Source organism: Gopherus evgoodei, chromosome 9 (genome assembly GCF_007399415.2).
Source record: "Gopherus evgoodei ecotype Sinaloan lineage chromosome 9, rGopEvg1_v1.p, whole genome shotgun sequence".
NCBI classification, from domain to species: Eukaryota; Metazoa; Chordata; order Testudines; family Testudinidae; genus Gopherus; species Gopherus evgoodei.
In genome coordinates, this window is record NC_044330.1 from 51,131,032 (window position 1) to 51,153,734 (window position 22,703).

The window sequence follows — 22,703 nt, forward strand, 5'->3', positions numbered from 1 at the left end:
CACGCTGTGCTGGAAGACCTGAGCTCCCCATTGCTCTCTCTAATTTATATGGTATCTCAGTATGATGTACTTCCCATGCTGTTACTTTTAAATTATGCATTTTAAAATAAAATTTACTTATAATACAGTATGACCTAAAATGACACTGGTCACTTCGTGCAGTTATTACCTCTGGAAGCTGTCCGTCCCTTCAATATATTCCAGGCATACAGCTGGTTTTTGACTAAGAATTGGATGGATTTCCAAATCCTGTTTGATTCAGATTTGAATATTGGCAGCCTGTTGGTGTTAGTGCTTATTGAGTAGGAACAACTCTATATAGAGGCTGCTGTTGCTCTAAGAGTTCTGGATCATTTTAGCCATTGTGGAGCAATTACCCAAGTATCTTGCAATCAAGTTTGCATTCCACTCCCACCATTTCCTACTAATTTGTTTCCTCTAGCCACCTCTTCTCCCTTCCTACTCCCTCTGGGCAAGCTGTCCCTTGGTGCATTAACCGAACTACTACACCCTGTTACAAGTTGGTTTCCTTCTTCCTTCTCCCATTCCTGGAGTCCATCTCTTAAGCTTCCTCCACTGACTGCTTCCTTCTCACCAACAGAAATCTCCAGCCAATCAAATTTCGATAGCTTGTCTTTCTCTCCAACAGAAGTTGGCCCAGTAAGATATTATCTCACCACCTTGTCTCTCTAATCTCCTGGGACCCACACAGCTACAATTACACTGCACACCTGCTTCTCATTACCTCATCCATTAGGTATCCATCACCTTCCTAGTCTCTGCTACTTGCTAGCTTTCTCCCTTCATCCTTTCTCCACTGCCTGAGCCTCTAGCCTATTGGCTGCCACCAGCACCATACCCTAGTGTCCAGGTTAGCTTCCTGCTCAGTTTTTTCCCCTCAATCCCTCTCTCTAAGGCCATATCTGGTCCTCCAAGTAAAGAGATCGTCAGCTAAATTTCAAGGATCTGGTCCAAAGCATAGAGGTTCTAGAGCTTCTCAGTAAAATAGTTGTAAGAACATTTCAACATGGGAAAAACTTATTTTTCACTAACATGGTTTTCTGAGATGGCTGAATAGTTTTTGCTGAAATTCTGAAACACAAATTCAGCTTGAGACAGATACCTGGCATTGGAAATGTCAGCCCAAGCAGTCTGACAAAGTTGTTTACAAAAAAAAAAAAATGCAAATGTAAGAGCTTGCAAACCACTTATTGTGGGAACTGCTGCCCTCTCTGCCTAGAATATGGAGGAATATATATACACTTAAGAATGCACAAATGAATATAATTCACATCATTTACAAGTGCATGCTTTGTATATACTGGTAGTTTTTAAAAAGTGTGTAGAAGTACTTATCGGTAAAAGTGTGTGAATGAGTGGAGTGCAAGTGGGGCTGGTCAGGAAAGACTGAAATAAGGAAATTCACATATAGGGGGTGGGACTAGCTGAAGAGGCAAGAAGTTATCTGGAAAATAATGTCCATTTCTCTCCATCTTGCAAGGCCACTGAAGTTCCTGTACAATCCACAGGAATTACCATCACTGAACAATTCATAAATATTTTTGTAACCCAAGGAAATTCCCAGGCAAAAAAGCATCATTGACATGGAATTATGGTTGAGATAATTTATTACTTACTGTGTTGTAGTTTTAAAATATGTATGTGTAAATGTTAGCTTAAAAATTCCAAGTTTCACATCACAAACAAAAAACTCCCATAAAACATTCAAAATAGGGCTGTCAGATGATTTTTAAAAAGAATCTCAATCGTGAGATTAAAAGAATTAATCATGAGTAATTGCAGTATTAATCTCACTGTTAATAGAATACCTAAATGTTTTTGGATGTTTTCTACATTTTCAAATATATTGATTTCATTTACAACAAAGAATACAAAGTGTCCAGTGCTCACTTTATATTATTTTTATTACAAATATTTGTGCTGTAAAAGAGAATAGTACTTTTCAGTTCACCTAATATAAGTACTGTAGTGCAAGCTCTGTATTGTGAAAATGCAACTTGCAAATGTAGAATTATTTTTTTTACGTAACGGCACTCAAAAATAAAACAATGTAAAACTTTAGAGCCTACAAGTCCACTCAGTCCTACTTCTTGTTTAGCCAGTCAGATTCCATTACTGTTAAGGGGTGAGAGGAATGACTGGAAAAGTTTGCACACCACTGCCTTACCAACTACTTTGCCCTCACAGTATCAATGCAAAAGTTGATCAACTTGAAGTTGTGAATGTTTGTAAACCTCTTGATAAAACCTGAAACACTTCACTTTTACCAGCACGTCAACATCCATCTGTCCTATGCTGGAGACTTAAATAGCCACCACACCTCATGGAGCTGCAGAGAATCTGACAAAAATGGACTGGATCCATAGACTGGACTTCTCTAAGTGATCTATCTCTCTTGCATGACCCTACACAGTCAGTCACCTTTTTCTCTGCACAGTGGAAGCAGGGTTGCTCTCCTGACCTCAGTTGGGTCGCCTCAGCAGGGCCAACTGTTACCAGGCTCCCAAGCAGCCAGTACCATCCTCTTCTTGCTCAGATAGAAATGACAATCTCCATAATAACCACTATCCCTTGATTGCAGTGGAACTGTAGAAGAGCAGACTGGAAAAAAAAATACTCAGAGCTGACCAGTGAGTATGTAGTGTGCATACCATATAATGCCTCTGTAGAAAATGCTTACACTCGCTTCTCCAAAGCAATCTTTAAAGCAGCCATTAAATCCATTCCACATGCCTACCAAGAGACTTATATACCCTACTTAAATGAAGAATGAGCAGAACTTCTGAAGCACTGTGGGAAATTGGGTAACTCAGAGAAGCAAACCATCTTCTTGGCAGCCCTAATATCTGTCACAAGGAACGTTGGTGAGAAGTTACGTCAAATATGGACATACAGTCTAGCAGGAAATATGGTTACTTTAAAAGAATCTTGTTGCAGCACAGAAACCACCATCAACAAGTCAAGAAAGTGTCTCCAAACAGCATCACTACATGCCTAACTAATATAGCAAAAGCCAACAGAAACAAGCCCTTTGAGGAATCAGTAAAGAGGAAATGGAGCTGATACTCACAGGTGGGACCATTCTGTGAGGAAGACATCGTCCAGCCTTCCTCCACGGAACAAGTGGAGAGAGCACTGCACCTCAAGAAAGCAGGAAAAGCAGGTGGCCTTGATAAGACTGTACAAGAAATGCTGCTACATCTTGCTAAGCACAAAATGGCTGTCAATTTTCATATACTATGTCATCCAAAAGAAAAAGATGCCTAAGATATAGCAGAAAGATACCAGGAAAGGGCCATTCCTTTCCAGCTAGCTGCTGTCCAGTATCACTTCTGAGGTGTGCTTACAAACTTCTAGTGTGACTATCTCAGCAACAATTCATGCCCATGGTAGAACAAGCTCTGGGTGGTGATCAGGCAGGCTTCAGACCTAATAGGAGCACTTGTGACCAAGTTAATGCTCTTTACCACTTACATAGAAAATAGTTTCCAACAGAAGATGATGACAGGAGTAGCAGCATATGATACCATCTGGCACATTGGTCTCCTGGTCAAGATGTCAAAATCTCTGTGGGTTGTAATGGTTATGGAAATGCTTCAAAACAGACAATTCCAAGTGGTGCTAAGGCAATAAACTGAGCACATGGAGAACGAGAAGAATGGACTCCCTCAAGGATCTGTTCTTGTCTCAAATTTTTTCCAACATATTTACCAATGATCTGCCTCCAACAATCTCAAGGCCATTCAAGTGTGCAGATAACATCTGCCTAGGTTCAAGAGACTTCAGAAAGATTGACAACCTGAACTAAGACATGGCAGCCATCAGTGCCTATTGCAAGAAGTGGAGACTTTAGTCTAGAGTGTTAATGACAGTGTTGTCATTCTTCAATCTCAATCACACTAATGCTTCAAGAACTCAACATCTTGAATGGAGAGCAACTGGCATATGACCCAAAGCCAGTATATCTAAGAGTAACTGGAGTTCACACACTAACCTACAAGGATTACTTCACAAAGGTAGCTCAGAAAATTAAGAGCAGAAATGGCTTTCTAAATAAGCTTGGAAGCTCAATTTAGGGAGCTAATGTGCAGAGTTTGGTACTAGTTCTCCACTACTCCATGGAAGAATACTGTACACCTGTATTAAACTCTTCCCACACAAAGCTAGTTGATGTACAACTGAATCAAATAATAATAATAGGCTGTGAGACCAGCAAACACTGGCTACCAGTCCTCTCTAATATCCCACCTCCTAACATCAGGCATTATATTGCTGCAAAGAACCTCCTTCACAAAATCCAAGAGATACCACAATTGCCACTTTTCAAAGATATATGGTTGGGTGCCTTGCCACTGACTCTTCAGTAGATGACCTATGTGGACACCTGATTCATACTGAGACAGTAGGGCAATCAGCTTATCATCTTAGGTGCCTGTACATGAAAGAAGCCTTGGAAACAAGCAGGAAGAATTGGAAGTCCTGGCACAGTCAAGGAATTATGTATGATGTGATTGAAATAACAGAGACTTGGTGGAATAACTCACATGACTGGAGCACTGTCGTGGATGGGTATAAACTGTTCAGGAAGGTCAGGCAAGGGAGAAAAGGTGGAAGAGTTGCACTGTATGTAAGAGAGCAGTATGATTGCTCAGAGCTCCAGTATGAAATATTAGTGCCCATCTGGAGAAAAGCCTGTTGAGTCTTTGGCTTAAATGTAGTGGTGAGAGCAGCAAGGGTGATGTTGTGGTGATGTCTGCTATAGACCACCAGACCAGGAGGATGAGATAAACAAGGCTTTCTTTGGACAACTAACAGAAGTTTCCAGATCACAGGACCTGGTTCTCATGGGGACTTCAGTCACCCTGACATCTTCTGGGAGGGCGATACAGCTGTGCACAGACAATCCAGGAAGTTTTTGGAGAATCTTGGGGACAACTTCCTGGTGTAAGTGCTGGAGGAACCAACTAGGGGCCGTGCTTCTCTTGACCTGCTGCTCACAAACAGGGAAGAATTGGTAGGGGAAGTAGAAGAAGGTGGCAATCTGGGAAGCAGTGACCATGAGATGGTCGAGTTCAGAATCCTGACAAAAGGGAAGAAGGAGAGCAGCAGAATACAGACCCTGGACTTCAGAAAAGCAGACTGACTCCTTCGGGGAACTGGTGGGCGGGATCCTCTAGGAGGCTAATATAAGGGAGAAAGGAGTACAGGAGAGCTGGCTGTATTTTAAAGAAGCCTTATTGAGGGTGCAGGAACAAACCATCCCGATGTGCAGAAAGAATAGTAAATATGGCAGGCGACCAGCTTGGCTTAACAACAGAAATCTTCGGTGAGCTTAAATGCAAAAAGAAGTGGAAACTTGGACAGATGACAAGGGAGGAATATAAAAATATTGCTCGAGCATGCAGAGCTGTAATCAGGAAAGCCAAAGCACAGTTGGAGTTGCATCTAGCAAGGGATGTGAAGGGTAACAAGAAAGGTTTCTACAAGTATGTTAGCAGCAGGATAGTCAGGGAAAGTGTGGGACCCTTACTAAATGGGGGAGGCAAACTAATGACAGGTGATGTGGAAAAAGCTGAAGTACTCAGTGCCTCAGTCTTCACTGACAAGGTCAGCTCTCAGACTTCTGCACTGTGCAGTACAGTATGGGGAGAAGGTGAGCACCCCTCAGTGGTGAAAGAACAGGTTAAGAACTATTTAGAAAAGCTAGACGTGCACAAGTCTATGGGTCCGGATCTAATGCATCAGAGGTTGTTGAGGGAGTCGGCTGGTATGATTGCAGAGCCATTGGCCATTATCTTTGAAAACTCATGGCAATCAGGGGAGGTCCTGGATGATTGGAAAAAAGCAAATTATTAGTGTTCATGTTTAAAAAAGGGAAGGAGGAGAATCCAGGCAAGTACAGACTGGTCAGCCTCACCTCATGGAGAAGGTCCTCAAGGAATCCATTTTGAAGCACTTGGAGGAGAGGAAAGTGATCAGGAACAGTCAACTTGGATTCACCAAGAGCAAGTCATGCCTGACCAATCTGATTCTCATCTATGATGAGATAACTGGCTCTGTGGACATGGGGAAAGCGGAGGACATGATATACCTTGACTTTAGCAAAGCTTTGGTACGATCTCACACAGTATTCTTGCCAGCAAGTTAGTGTGGATTGGATGAGTAGACTATAAGGTGGATAGAAAGCTGGCTAGATTGTTGGGGTCAACGGGTAGTGATCAACGGCTTGATGTCTAGTTGGCAGCCGATACCAAGTGGAGTGCCACAGGGATCAGTCCTGGGGCCAGTTTTGTTCAATATCTTCATTAATGATCCGGATGATGGGATGGATTGCACCTTAGCAATTTCGCGGATGACACTAAGCTGTGGGACGAGGTAGATAGGGTCCAGAGAGACCTAGAGAAATTGGAGGATTGGACCAAAAGAAATCTGATGAGATTCAACAAGGACAAATGCAGAGTCCTGCACTTAGGACAGAAGAATCCCATGCACTGCTGCAGGCTGGGGGAACCAACTGGCTAAGCAGCAGTTCTGCAGAAACAAACCTGGGGGATTACAGTAGACAAGAAGCAGGGTATGAGTCAACAGTGTGTCCTTGTTGCCAAGAAGGCTAATGGCATATTGGGCTGCATTAGTAGGAGCATTGCCAGCAGATCAAGGGAAGTGATTATTTCCCTCTATTTGGCACTGGTAAGGCCACATCTGGAGTATTGCTTCCAGATTTGGGTCCCTCGCTGTAGAAAGGATTTGGACAAATTGGAGAGTCCAGCAGAGGGCAACAAAAATGATTAGGGGACTGGGGCACATGACTTACGAGGAGAGACTGAGGGAACTGGGCTTATTTAGTCTGCAGAAGCGAAGAGTGAGGGGGGATTTGGTGGCAACCTTAAACTACCTGAAAGGGGGTTCCAAAGAGGATGGAGCTAGGCTGTTCTCAGTGGTGACAGATGACAGAATAAGGAATGATGGTCTCAAGTTGAAGTAGGGGAGGTCTAGGTTGGATATTAGGAAAAACTATTTCACTAGGAGGATGGCAAAGCACGGGAATGGGTTACCTAGAGAGGTGGTGGAATCTCCATCCTTAGGGGCTTTTAAGGCCCAGCTTGACAAAGCTGGTGTTGGTCCTGCTTTGAGCAGGGGGTTGGACTAGATGACCTCCTGAGGTCTCTTCCAACCCTAATCTTCTATGATGCTATGATTTTATGACTGTTACAAACCATCTCTATGGTGGACACTGCCACATAGTGATAAGGAAAAAAGGAATGAGCCTCGACACACAGCCTGATGGGAGGCTGTCTCTGATGCAAGCTCAACTATTTCAGATGAGGGATGGTGAGGTGTGCAGCAAATTACCACACCTGGGGACTCAGGGACAGGCCTCTGTGTAGTTGGGGTGCAGTTGAGGATGCTGCACACATACTGAATAGCTGCTTGTCCTATGCTGGCCTATCAGCGAGGACTTTCCAAATTCCATACTGCTGACCCCAAGGCTATTGAATGGCTAAAACCATGTGATACCTACCTATGGCCTTTTGACTCTTGGCTTTTTATCTACTTGTACATCTCTTATCTCCCTACTTTGTATTTTGAACTTTTGACCATCTTGATTGTACAACTTATACATTCGCTTAAAAAGAGAGCAAATCCAGGGAGAAGGCTCAGTATTAGCTACAGACGTTCTTCATTTCCTGATATAATTTAGAGGGGAATGCAAACATAGTATCATAGGACTGGAAGGGACCTTGAGAGGTCTTCTAGTCCAGTCACCTGCACTCAAGTCAGGACTAAGTATTATGTAGACTAGTGGTTCTCAAACTTTTTTTTTTTTTCGCCAACCACTTGAAAATTGGTGATGGTCTTAGCTGACCATTTAAAGATCTTTCCACATATTTTGTACCATTAGCTAACTATCATAAAACGCATTGGATAAAAGCGCTATATAAGAAAAAGATTTTTGTTCTACTAATGAAAGCACACAACTTGTATTTTAATATCAGTAGTCTTACCTTTCTAATGCAATGGATGTGTCCTCTCTCCACCACCACAGCAGCCCCCGAGCTGGAGCTGGGAATAAGGAGGGTCTCTTCCCTGCCACAGAGCTGAGGCTGGGAAAAAGGGCTGTCTCTCCCCCGCAGCCACAGCCCTGGAGCTGGGGAAAGTTGCCTCTTTCTCTGGCCCCTGCAACCCTGCATGTCCCAAATTCCCCCCACCCCCTCTTCTCATCCCACTGCCCCCTTCCACTTATCCTCACAAGGCCACCACCTCACATGCGTCTTCTTCAGGGTCCAGATACCTAATTAGTGGAGCCACGCCTGCACAGCTCCACTAATTAGGTGGGTGGTCCATCATTCTCTCATGTACGGCAACCCAGGCACTCACCTTAGAGCAGGGGTGGGCAAACTTTTTGGCCCTAGGGCCACAGCAGGGTGTGAAACTGTATGGAGGGCCGGGTTGGGAAGGCTGTGCCCCCTAAACAGCCTGGCTCCTGCCTCCTATCTGACCCCTCCCACTTTCTGCCCCTTGATTTCCCCCCTCAGAACGCCCCATCCAACCCCCCCCAATCCTTGTCCTCTGACCTCTCTCTCTCTCAGGACCTCAGCCCCTAACCGTACCATGGGACCCCACCCCAATCCAATGCTCCCTGTCCCCTGACTGCCTCGACCCCTATCCACACCCTCACCCCCTGACAGGCCCCCTGGGACCCCACTCCCTAGCCAATCCCCCGTTCCCCATCCCCTGCCCTCCCGAACCTCTGCCCCATCCAACTGCACCCTGCTCCCTGCCCCCTGACTGCCCCCCAGGATCCCTGCCCCATATCCAACCCCCTGGCTCACTTATCATGCCTCTCAGAGCAGCATGTCTGGAGTCACGTCTCATGAGCGTGCAGCCCAGCCTCCCACAGCGCTGCCCACATGGCGGCATGGCTGCGGGGGAGGGGTTGTGAGCTAGCTGCCCAGCCAGGTGCTCAGGGGCCGGGCAGGACAGTCCCACGGGCTGGATGTGTCCCATGGGCCGTAGTTAGTTTCCTCTAAGGCAGAGGTGGGCAAACTATGGACCACCTGAATGGAGCTCGTGGACCACAATTTGAGAACCTCTGATGTAGACCATCCCATAAAGGTGCTTGTCTAGCCTGCTGTTACAAACCTCCAACGATTGTGGAATCTCCTTCTCCCTAGGCAATTTATTCCAGTGTTCCAACTACCCTGACAGGAAATTTTTCTACTGTCCAACCTAAACCTCCTTTGCTACAATTTAAGTCCATTGCTTCTTGTCCTGTCCTCAGAGGTTAACAAGAACAGTTTTCTCTCTCCTCTTTGTAACAACCTTTTATGTACTTGAAAGCTGTTATCTCCCCCTCTCAGTCTTCTCTTCTCCAGTTTTTTCATGGGAGATACACGTAGCCCAAAAAGCAACATATGTTCTGTTTCTGCAAGTACTATTGAACTGAAAGTGTTAATTGTATGTAACTCTTTCATGAATTGACAGCCTCATGTAATGATCTCAGGTAACTGGTGTTTCGTGACAACATCTTGAATGTCTTGAAAGATTCATCTCAGTGCACATCACAGACAGCATCTGTAATCTGATAGAATGATGTATCTGGTGATACCAGAACTATGAAGCTGTTCACTATAGTGCAAAGTGGTTTTGCATCAGCGATTTTGCTTATAGCAATCTGACCATTTTCTGACCATCCAAAGGCATGGCAATCTGTCTTGGAGAACTGTGACTGACAATGATTGTCTAATGTTGATTTTATGCCAGTTTGGATGGTGCCATTCATTTAAAATGTGCATCAGTTCACATTAACTTCTGGAATGATGCTTGCTTTTGAGCCACTGGAGGCATCTTCCAAAAGACCTTTTTAACCTGGAGTAATAATGGAAAAAGATTCTTACATGATCCTTAAAGGTCTAGCCCCAGTTATGGAAGCATCATTGTGAGACATATGCAGCTTGCTTGATAATTACGAAATCCTTCATCATAAGGAACTTGCTGAAAAACCAGTGGCCCTCTGATGTTGCCTGAAACAGGAATGTCCTTGGCCTATTGTTGAAGTCTAAATATGGTGGATGTGTTTTTTCTTACTCTGTATTAGCAGAAGGAAATCAGGGCTTGAAGTGCAGGAAAATAACCTCATAGAAGTGCAGCAGAGGGGTGAACAAAAAGTTCCCAGGAGATCTAATCAACTACAGTCACAGCAAATGCTCTCGAAACCAGAGAGAAATGAGTTTAAGCTGATTAGATCCCTTCTGGCAAGCCTGCTACCTGATCCCATTAGTAGGAGACTGCCAGGAAACATCAGCAACTGATATCAGGTCCATAGTTACAGGAAAAATGCCTTTAACGTTTATTTCCTTTCAAGGGAAAACCTAGAGGCCCTGGAAATCAAAGTAGCCTGTTGAAGTGAAAGGTTTCTGCTCACTTGTTCACTCCTTGGGGGCAGTTGTATGCACAGCATGGCGATGTGAGGGGGGGTGTCACTTCAACCAAGGAGCACTTGGAGGTTACCCTGGGGGGGAAGAACCATATTTTTCCAGCATTTCTTTAAGAATTGTACATGGGTTAGCAGAGACACTGGAAATGATACTTCCTTATCCCTCGCCAATCTGCATTATGACCTCCTTGGAAAAAGTGGAGTACTGAAAGGAAATATTTGTCCTGCTCTTCAATTCATTAGGGGTAGAAGGGACCTTATTGGGGAGCCAAGGCCCTGAGTTTTCACCTCTTCACACTTATTCATTTTAAGGATAAGCTTATTGATTTCCCTGTGTCAAAAGTTCTGGATTCTGAGTCAGTCCTTTGGAGAAGAGGGAGGAGGAGGACACCTTAGCAAATCGGACCTTTGTGAAGCTGGTAGCCTTTTGTGAGGGGGGGGATGGAATCCAATAAGGTTAGAGACACATTCGAGGGGACTATGCTCTGAGACTTGTCTCCAGGACTCACTGCACTGACTGGGGGGGGGGGGCGCGAGTGGATCAAGAAGCAGAGCTAAGGCATCAGGGTCTTGCTAAGCATAATCCCCATAATTATAAGGAGCAGTCCACGGACTGCAATGTGACCATGCTAGCTCATGCGGACCTCTGGCTTTAGTCTAGCAGAAGGAATCCTTGTCTGCAGTGTGCTTCTCTCCATACAGCTGCAAGCAGTGCATTCCTTGGGTGATCCCTTAGGAGAGCAGTAAATCCCTTTGATTCAAGTGCAAGCTCTTGTCCATAGAGATTCACCAATAGCAGAGATGACATGACTTAGGAGAAGAGGATAAGTCACATGACAGGACAGCAGCCTGCCCCTGAGGCTTTTTTAATATTAGCACAGTCCCTGAGGTTTTTCAGCTGATTTATGCTGATTTTTCTTCTGAAGCAGAGAATTAGGCATCCTTAGACTCATAGATAATAAATACTGAAGGAGCCTCTATGATCATCTAGTCCGACTTCTTGGTTAATACAAGCCATAAAACTTGCCTGAATTAAATCCTGTTTGAACTATAGTGCAACTTCTAGAAAAACTTCCAATCTTGATTTCTATATTGCCAGTAATGGAGAATCCAATACAACCTTTGGTACATTTTTTTCAAATGGTTAACTAGTCACTGCCAAATATTTGTACCTTTTTCTTTCCAGTCTGAAATTGTCTATCCTCAACTTGCAGCCATCGGATATTGTTATACCTTCATAGGCTAGCTTGAATTGCTCATTATCAAATGTTTTTTCCCCAGGTAGGTATTTATAGACTGGGATCAGGTCACTCCTTAGCTTTGTTAAACAAAATAGATTGAGCTCCTTCCATAGCTCACTCTCAGGTGTGTTTTCCATTCCTTCAGTCGTTGTTGTGCCTCTTCTCTGAACCCTCTCTGTTTTTTTTGAGGTCTTTCTTGAATTGTGAACACCAGAACTGAGCATAGTATTCTAGTAGCAGTCGCACCAGTGCCAAATACAGAGGTAAAATAACCTCTCTACTCCTTGTCAATATTCCCCTGTTTATGCATCCAAGGATAGCATTAGATTAACTCTTTTGGCCACACTGGGATCCTCATGTTCACCATGACTCCCAAATCCTTTTTAGAGTCTCTGCTTCCCAGGTTAATCCCCCATCCTGTATGTATGGCCTACATGCTTTGTTCCAAGATGTTTGACCTTACATTTGGCCATACTGAAATGCACAGTGTTTGCACCCGGCTTTCCAAATGGTCCAGTTCGCGCACGCTCAGCGATCTGTTCCCTCCATTATTTACTATTCCCTCAACTTTAGTCGTCTGCAAACTTTCAGTGATTGTTTTCTTCCAGATCATTGATAAAAATGTCAAATAGCATAGGGCCAAGAACTGATATCTGCAGGACCCGTATAGAAATAAACCTGCTCAATTATTATGTTGGGATTTGTCAGTTAGCCACTTTTTAATCCATTTGATGTATGCCGTATTGATTTTATGTTTTTCTAGTGTCTTAATCAAAGTGTTGTGCAGTACCAAGTCAAATGTCTTACAGAAGATTTAATAGATTATATCAACTAAGGCTGTCAAGCGATTGCACTGTTAAACAATAGAATACCATTTATTTAAATATTTTGGATGTTTTCTGCATTATCAAATGTTGATTTCAGTTACAATACAGAATACAAAGTGTACAGTGCTCACTTTATATTTATTTTTTATTACAAATCTTGGCACTGTAAGAAAACAAAAGAAATAGTATTTTTCATTTCCCCCATTACAAGTACTGTAGTGCAATTTCGTTATCATGAAAGTTGAACTTACAAATGTAGAATTATGTACAAAAAACCTGCATTCAAAAACAAAACAATGTAAAACTTTAGAGCCTACAAGTCCACTCAGTCCTACTTCTTGTTCAGCCAATTGCTCAGAGAAACAAGTTTCTTTACATTTAGGGGAGATAATGCTGCCTGCTGTCTTGTTTACAATGAAAGTGAGAACAGGCATTCGCGTTACACTGTTGTATCTGGCCTCGCAAGATATTTACATGCCAAATGCACTAAAGACTCATATGTCCCTTCATGCTTCAACCTCTATTCTAGAGGACATGCATCCGTGCTGATGATTGGTTCTGCTTGATAATGGTGCAAAGCAATGTAGACTGACACATGTTCATTTTCATCATCTGAGTCAGATGCCACCAGCAGACGGTTGATTTTCTTTTTTGGTGGTTCAGGTTCTGTAGTTCCCGCATCGGAGTGTTGCTCTTTTAAGACTTCTGAAAGCATGGTCTACGCCTCACCTCTCTGATTTTGGACGGTACTTCAGATTCCTAAAACTTGGGTCGAGTGCTGAAGCTATTTTGTCAAATCTGCCATGAAAGTATTCTTAAAATAACAATGTGCTGGGTGGTTGTCATCGAGACTGCTATAACATGAAATATATGCAGAATGTGGGTAAAACAGAGCAGGAGACCAACAATTCTCCCCCAAGGACTTCAGTCACAAATTTAGTTGACCCCTTATTTTTTTAACAAGCATCATCAGCATGGAAGCATGGCCTCTGGAATGCTGGCCGAAGCATGAAGGGGCGTATGAATGTTTAATGTATCTGGCACATAAATACCTTTCAGTGCCAGCTACAAAAGTGCCATGTGAATGCCTGTTCTCACTCTCAGCTGATATTGTAAATAAGAAGCGGGCAACATTATATCCCATAAATGTAAACAAACTTGTTTGTTTTAGCGATTGGCTGAACAAGAAGTAGGACTGAGTGGACTTGTAGGTTCTAAAGTTTTACATTGTTTTGTTTTTGAGTGCAGTTATGTAACCAAAAAACCCCTACCTTGTAAATTGCACTTGCATGATAGAGATTGCACTACAGTACTTGTATGAGGTGAACTGAAAAATACTATTTGTTTTATCATTTTTACAGTGAAAATATTTGTTATAGAAAATAATATAAAGTGTACACTTTGTATTCTGTGTTGTAACTAAAATCAATATATTTGAAAATGTAGAAAAATATCCAAAAAATGTAATAAATTTCAATTGGTATTTTATTGTTTAACAGTATGATTAAAACTGCGATTAATCAAGATTAATATTTTTAATTGCGGTTAATTTTTGAGTCAATCACGTGAGCTAACTGTGATTAATCAAAAGCCCTAATATCAACACTATTATTTTTTATCAACCAAGCTGTAATCTCATTTTCTTTAAAAATCTAGTTCCACAGGATCTATTTTCATAAATCTATGTTGATCGGCATTAATTATGTTATCCTCCTTTAATTTTTTATTAATCTGTCTCAGATCAGCTGTTGCATTATTTTTCCTGTGATCAAGGTCAGGCTGACAAGCCAAAAATTAGCCAGGTCATCCCATTTATCCTTTTAAAATACTGGCATAACATTAGCTTTCTTCCTGTCCTCTGAAAATCAACTTTCACTGTTCAGTGAGCTCCTCAGTCAGGTCTTTGATATCTGAACTTGTTGATTTATATACAAAAGTTAGCTTAATATCATACTGTAGTAGCTACTGTTTAACATCCTCATGAGATACTATTGAAATGGAAAGTATTTTATCATAATATATGACTGTGACGCTGGCAGACCAGGTGCCAGCTCTTGCCAGGGCTATAGGCATCAGCTGAGCACTGACAAATTCATAGCTGGAAACCAGACCAGCTCACCTGTATGTTAGTATTATTCAAGGGAGGTGTTAGACTCCGTGGAATGCTTGTAAATTAATATATGCAGCAACTTAACTTGTAATATCTGTATCTCTTGCTATAAGGTGATATGTCAGTTTTGCTTTATAACTAAAAATGCATGCTCTGAACCTGTGAACCCAGTTGGGGGAGTGATCCACCACCCATCAAGGAGGACTGTCAAGAATGGACCCTTGTGAAATATCATGATACAAAGACTTGGTTAATGCCATGTCACACCCATGAAGGTCCTATGTGTAAGAGAACCTGTCCCATCAGGTTGAATGCTGGAAGAGGGAGATAAAACAGGGACACAAAAATTTTTCTCTTTTGCTGTTTGGACTCTGACTGGGCTGTAGCTACTAAGCAGAAGCAGAAATCTCCAGGGTCAACCTGGCAGTTAGCCATAAAAGAAATTCAGTGCTGACTGATTACTATAACTCTGTCACCTTTTGGAACCATAGACTGTAGCGTGCGCGTGCGCGTGTGCGTGTGTGTGTGCGTGTGCCTGCTTTAATCTGTAAATCTCTCATTTCTTTAAATACCCCCCACCCCAGCTTCTTTACTGTCCTGCCCTTCATCACCTTTTGCCAGAGCTGGGTCTCGTGGGCATTCTGCTCACTGTGAGCTGGGCTCTGCAGAGTCCCCAGCGGCCCCTAGAGGCAGCCAGCAGCTTTGCATCCCCACTTCTGCAGGGGAAATGGGGAATTTTGCAAAACTCTGCATTGTGCAGTGTCAGGGTTCTACCCCCCACACACTCTGAACTCTGGGATACAGATGTAGGGACCCGCATGAAAGACCTCCTAAGTATATATTCTACCAGCATAGGTTAAAAACTTCCCCAAGGCACAAATTCCTTTCCTTGTCCTTGGATGGTATTGGTGCCACCACCAAGTGATTTACACAGAAATTCAGGGAAGAGTCACTTGGAATCCCTGTCCCCCTAAAATATCCCCAACCCCCTCCCGCCCCTTTCCTGGGAAGGACTGAGAATAATATACCAACTAATAGCCTAGCAATGTGAGTACAGACCAGACCCTTAATCTTCAGGACACTAAAATCAATCAGGTTATTAAAATAAGAACTTTATTATAAAGAAAAAAGGAAAAGAATCACATCTGCAAAATCAGGATGGAAGGTAACTTTACAGGACTGCCCTCTGGGCTTAGCTTCACAGTTACAAAAGCAGGAATAAAACTACCTTTGTAGTATAGAAAAATTCACAAGCTAAAACAAAGGATAACCTAATGCATTTCATTGCCTTACTTACAATTTCTGTGATTTTAGATGGAATATTCCAGGTATATTATCAGGAGATGTTGTACCTGCTTGGCTTCTCTCTCTGTCCGGAGAGGGAACAACAAAGGGAGAGCCCAAACAAAACCTTCTCTTCCCCCCACCACCCCGCTCCAGATTTGAAAGTATCTTCTTTCCTCATTGGTCCTTCTGGTCAGGTACCAGCTAGGTTATTTGAGCTTCTTAACCCTTACAGGTAAAGCGATTTACTACAGCTGCCAAGGAGAGATTTTATGCTACCCTTCTCTATATATTTATGACATGCAGTGGTGCAGAATTCCCCCAGGACTAAATATTTGGACTGTTTGCAGGCTGCCAGATTTATCATATGTTGTTCCTGTATTCTATGTAATTGGGTGACTCTCTAGTATTGACTGACTAATGCAAAATTAGCAAATCTACCATTATAAATCAATTATTTTGACTTAATCTAACAATCTTACTTCTGCTGTGCAACTAATCCACTATTAAGTGCTTTTTTTATTTTATTTTTTTTAATTAGAATAGATTCTGGACTAGCCAGCAAATATTTTGGAAGCTTGTCTAACTATTTATGTTAGTCTGCTAGGCAAAGTATTTGGAACTTGCCTTTTATATAGACCATTATATGTGGTGAGTTGTATCTTGAAATTATCAACAAATCATTTCAGTATTCTTCTTTGTATTTAACTTTTTAGCATGAATATTATAAGAACATAAGAATGGCTGTACTGGGTTAGACCAAAGGGCCATCTCGCCCAGTATCTGTCTACTGACAGTGGCCAATGCCAGGTGCCCCAGAAGCAGTGAACCTAACGGGTAATGATCAAGTGATCTCTCTCCTGCCATCCATCTCCATCCTCTGACTAACAGAGGCTAGGAACACCATTCTTTACCCATCCTGGCTAATAGCCATTTATGGACTTAACTGCCATGAATTTATCCAGTTCTCTCTCAAACACTGTTATAGTCCTAGCCTTCACAACCTCCTCAGGTAAGGAGTTCCACAAGTTGACTGTGCGCTGCGTGAAGAAGAACTTCCTTTTATTTGTTTTAAACCTGCTGCCTATTAAATTCATTTGGTGACCCCTAGTTCTTGTATTATGGGAATAAGTAAATAACTTTTCCTTATCCACTTTCTCCCCATCACTCATGATTTTATATACCTCTATCATATCCCCCCTTAGTCTCCTCTTTTCCAGGCTGAAGAGTCCTAGCCTCTTAAATCTTTCCTCATATGGGACCCTCTCCAAACCCCTAATCATTTTAGTTGCCCTTTTCTGAACCTTGTCTAGTGCTAGAATATCTTTTTTGAGGTGTGGAGACCACGTCTGTACACAGTATTCCAGATGTGGGCGTACCATGGATTTATATAAGGGCAATAATATATTCTCAGTCTTATTCTGTATCCCCTTTATAATGATTCCTAACATCCTGTTTGCTTTTTTGACCACCTCTGCGCACTGCGTGGACATCTTCAGAGAACTATACACGATGACTCCAAGATCTTTTTCCTGACTCATTGTAGCTAAATTAGCCCCCATAATATTGTATGTATAGTTGGAGTTTTTTCCAATGTGCATTACTTTACATTTATCCACATTAAATTTCATTTGCCATTTTGTTGCCCAATCATTTAGTTTTGTGAGATCTTTTTGAAGTTCTTCACAATCTGCTTTGGTCTTAACTATCTTGAGCAGTTTAGTATCATCTGCAAACTTTGCCAACTCACTGTTTACCCCTTTCTCCAGATCATTTATGAATAAATGGAATAGGATTGGTCCTAGGGGAACACCACTAGTTACGCCTGACAATTTACCATTTATTGCTACCCTTCGTTCCCTGTCTTTTAACCAGTTCTCAGTCCATGAAAGGACCTTCCCTTTTATCCCATGACAGCTTAATTTACATAAGAGCCTTTGGTGAGGGACCTTGTTAAAGGCTTTCTGGAAATCTAAGTACACTATGTCCACTGGATCCCCCTTGTCCACATGTTTGTTGACCCCTTCAAAGAACTCTAATAGATTAGTAAGACACAATTTCCCTTTACAGAAACCATGTTGACTATTGCTCAACAGTTTGTTTTTCTATGTGTCTGACAATTTTATTTTTAACTATTTGTTTTGAATAATTTGCCCGGTACTGACGTTAGACTTACCGGTCTGTAATTGCCGAGATCACTCTAGGCTTTGTTCTGGCAAGACTATCTTCAGTAGGAGTTTGCCTGAATATTGGCCATGCTGGTTCTCTTAAGCTTTATTTGAGAGACACTGTGATACAAGTTAGTGAGAAGACAAATTGAGTTCATGCTGTGGAGCACATTTTTAATTTGTAGCTACAGGCAGAGTGGTCCTGAAGAATGAAAGAGTGAAGATTGTGAGCCAGAGGGATGGGGTTTGACCCTAGCAGGATGGTTGCCAGTAAGATGTCAGGCTTTGCTTTTTTACCATATGTATATGGGAAAACTGGTATTTCTGATTATTTTGTATGGTAAATATTTCTAACTTTGACTCCTTTTGTCTTTCATAGAAAATGGGAATAAACAGAGAGCAATAAAATGTAAAAATGTTATGATCTGTATTTTTGTTAATCATAGCTTTTAATTTTTTAACACAGGATCCAGTTTATGGTAGAGGGAAACTTGGAGAAATTCAGGGACTTGTACTGGGGATGCTGGACACATTTAACTATGAGCAAGTAAGTTGTGTGTGCCTCTTCATTCTACCCATAGCTAAATAAAGGGCCTAGCTAGTATTGCTTAGAAGAGGAGTTATTCTTTCTTTTCTGTTCACTAATTGTCAGGAATTAACACATTAACATCAGTTTAAAAAAAAAAACCTGGCTTTTGTCACCATCAAATGGAAACCTGGCTTTTGTCGCCATCAAAAATGTGTGCATTCATATAGTTCTATGAGGCATTGAAAAACAAAGCAATACAGGGAAATAGATTGCCAGCTACACAGTTAAATGTATCAAGGCTGATTCCCCACTCTGGCACTTCAAGTGCAGAAGGTTGGGGCCTGCAAGGATTCTAAACATTTAATACTGGCCACTCCAAGCTGGTATTAAACTCCCAAGGTCACAGCTTTTCTCTGACCTTGGATTGGTAGATGTGGCCACCAAACAAGTGCACCCCCCCAAAAAAAAAACCCTTTGAGAACCCAGGAAGGAACACTAGGTAATTCTTTCCTGTGGGGTACCTTCAAGCCCTTGCGCACACACCCCTCCCCCCCAGGGGAAGAGCTGAGTGGGGAAAAAAACAGGAAATCAGCTATTGCCACCAGCTAATTAAGCATGCACAAACCTCTTAGGGACACAAAAATCCAATCCTGTTTTTAAAAAAGGTAACATTTATTAAAAACAGAAAGGAAATATATTTGGAACTTAGACTTTTGCTAGATCTTAAAAGAAACAATTACAAAAATTAAGCATCAAAATAGCTCTCTTTAGGTTCAGCTCCAAGGTTATAAGCAAAACAAAAGCATCTGGGGTTAGCACAGAGGAGTCCACAAGCCAAGAAATAAACAGAAATAAATCTAATTGCGTCTTTCTAAACATTCCTAACCTACTTACACGTTTGGGAGTTCCAAATAAGTAATTCTAGGTATGGTCTGATGATTTTTGGTCATACCTAGCTTAAAGCTTCTTATAGCATAACTGCTCCTTGGTCCCCTCTTTCCTGGAGAACACAACAAAGAGACAAAGGGAAGCTTTTTTCCCATTTAAAAAATTCTAGCCTCCCCATTGGCTCTTTCGGTCAGGTGACCACTCCTTTTCTTTTACTTGTGGGCTTGTTAATCCTCTACAGGTAAAGCAAGTAGAGAACAGCTACTAAGAGGAATTTTACAGCTAACTGACTGATTGGGTATCCATAAAAGGGAGCTACCTCCCACCAACTTCATTTATCACATATCTTAACCACACTTCAGCATATTATTGTGGAGGCAGCTGTAGTTCAGATTGTGTTCTAAAATTTATTTAAAATGAGTGTTGAATTTGTGTTCGTTTCTATGTAGCTTTTGTATGATTTCTTTTAATATATGTTTTGAAATTGGCTCATGTTAATAATATAATATATGGAGATATACGTATCTCATAGAGCTGGAAGGGACCTTGAAAGGTCATCAAGTCCAGTTCTCTGTCTTCACTAGCAGGATCAAGTACTGTCCCTAACAGGTTTTTGTTTGGTGCCGCAGATCCCTAAATGGCCCCCTCAGGGATTGAACTCACAACCCTCCCTGTGTTTAGCAGACCAATGCTCAAACCGCTGAGCTGTCCCTCCCCTTATTTGGAGGAACTGCCTCACTGAGGCAAGCAGCATGCAACCTGTCTTCTACATGCTGGCCTTGGAAATGTTTCATTTCTGCAGCATACTCTCAGGCTAGGCTAGGCCTTTCCCTTTAAGGACAGTTCATTCTGTTTGCTCACCCATTGCATTTTGAATTCTGCTAATCAGATTTGGCAGACTGTTTTAATGTGCAGGTCTTCCTTGTGCATTGAAGTGTGCATTTATCTAGCCAGTATTTAGCTATCCAGTCCTTGAGAAGCATAACAGCATATGCAAGCATGCCTGCTCTCAAGGGGGAATGGTCACAGCACTCGAAGGGTTGCATAGGTCTTGTTCCATTTTTAGAGTGTTCAGTGTATGTCACCATGCCTCAGTGTCACAACTGAAGATGCCAAATTCAGAACACACTGCTGAGAAATAGGGCAGACTCACCCAAACTGGTGGTTATTCTATCATTAGGTTATACCAAGACAGTAACTGAAGGCAACTTCTGTCTCATCACACTGGTTAACAAGAAGCCAAAAATTCAGTCTCAGTAGGCATTCCAGCCCTTGTCTCACCATCTAGACACTGGACTCTATGATGAGTGGTTACTGAAAACCAATTAAATCAATTATAGGGTCTTTCTAATCCCAAGAGATCGGCCACTTAGCCACGTAAATATATAACTCCGATCTTACCTAATAATCATGCTGATGCCAATCCTTTAATAACTAAAAACTAAATGTTTAATAAAAGAAAAGAATAAGAGGTTATTAATAGTTAATAGATCATATACATACAAATAATTGCAAGGCCCTTATATCCCATTTGTAGCAGTGATGGAATAGCCTACTGTCTTGTAAAGTCTCTCTGGTAACTTCCGAAAGATTGGAAGATCCTCAGTCCATAGTTCAAAATGCTCTTTTTAGTTGTAAATCCACTGTCCAGAGAATCAGGGCAAGAAAGAGGCAATATGGAGGTATCTCGGGAGCCTTTTTTTATATCCTTTGCTATGTGCCTGGAAATTTACCGTCTCAAACAAAGCTCACAGTCTCTGGGTTAGTTCAATCAGGGAGGATGAGGTCCTCTTCTAGCAGTTGAGGTGTGAACACCAAGCGAGGAGAAACTGCTTTTGTAATTGGCTAGCCATTCACAGTCTTTGTTTAATCCTGACATGATAAAGCTCCTATGCCAGTGATGGGTGCTTTGAACTTGTATTAGAGAAAAATACTATTAATTTCCTCCTTACAATGCTGTGAGATCCAAAAAACTACCCAGAATGTTTGTAGGTGTTTAGGTCTTTAACAGTTTCATTTCTTTTTTAGTGGACGTCTATATATATTCTGAGAACATAAACAGGAGAGCAAAGTGTGCAACAACCTAGGAAACAAATTCCTAACAGTGAAATGCCTCTGATTTTTAATTCCATTTTAAAAGTGTACAAATCAGCAAGACAGAATTGTCAGTATTATGGCAGACTGGAATTCTCAGCATTTTTTACTCTTAAAGTGTATAGCATATTTGAGTTTACTCCTCCCACCTCACCCTTATACTCCCTATAATTATCATAAAATGGATGTTAGTACATTTTTTCAGAGAGAATTCCTATGTAAAGATGGAGAACAAGAAAGGAAGCCTGGAGTATGCAAACTCACAGAATGTGTCAGTTCCATCGGGACTTGAACAAAACCATTGAAGACAAAGATTGTAAATGAATGACTTGAATAGATGAAAGCAAAAAGTTGTTGTCTCTGTTAACATATGTGGGGAGATAAAGGGGTACTGTATTTTTTGGGTAGCAGGTACAGAGTGTATAAGGAGAGGCTACACTTTTACTTCTAGTAATTTCATAAGCTTCTTGCTGTGATAAATTACTATGTATAGAAATTCTGCAAAGTGGTGACAAAATGACATGATTGTCTTCCTGCACAGACCCTTCTAGAGACAACTACTAACCTCCTGAACCATGATCTCCACTGGTCCTTGTGTAACTTGAGAGCCTCCATCACTAGAGGGCTTAACCCAAAGCAGGATTACTGCTGTATCTGTCTGCAGCAATATAAGAGAAGGCAGGAGATGGCTGATGAAATCATTGTGTTCAGGTAAAGCTAGAAAGATGTGCGTGTTCATATTTTAAACATAAGGATGGTGAAATAGGAACTGCCATAAGCCTATATCCAACTCTCAAACCAAACCTTTGTTTTAGAAGTTCAAAAGATTCAGGTAACTGTACAGATACCCTGAATATTACTGTGTGAGTGTTGAGGCTTGCTACAAAGGTGCTCAGGCTAAGTCTTTTCTTCTTGCTGTAGTGGAGCTGTTGCCATCTCTTATCTCTCTGCCTTAAGTATGTAAGGAGATCATAGGGTGCTTAGGAAACATATTTTGCCAGCATTATTACTTGGCTTGCACCATGCATTTTGACAATTTTTTTCCTGCACGTCCCTGATTTAATAAGCCTAGACCTATATATGAAAGGAATTGATAAAAGGGA

At 41.8% G+C, this 22,703-nt stretch overlaps 1 protein-coding gene across 4 annotated transcripts in view; it reads left to right on the forward strand.

Moving 5' to 3' along the window:
- Window positions 1-22,703, forward strand: part of VPS8 (VPS8 subunit of CORVET complex) — a 245,348-nt gene that overhangs the window by 186,488 nt on the left and 36,157 nt on the right. For all 4 annotated transcript variants that reach the window (XM_030576520.1, XM_030576526.1, XM_030576525.1 and 1 more), the window contains 2 exons: window positions 18,556-18,636; window positions 22,142-22,311. In XM_030576520.1, coding sequence (XP_030432380.1) covers window positions 18,556-18,636; window positions 22,142-22,311 — 251 coding nt within the window. The remainder of the gene's footprint in view (window positions 1-18,555; window positions 18,637-22,141; window positions 22,312-22,703) is intronic.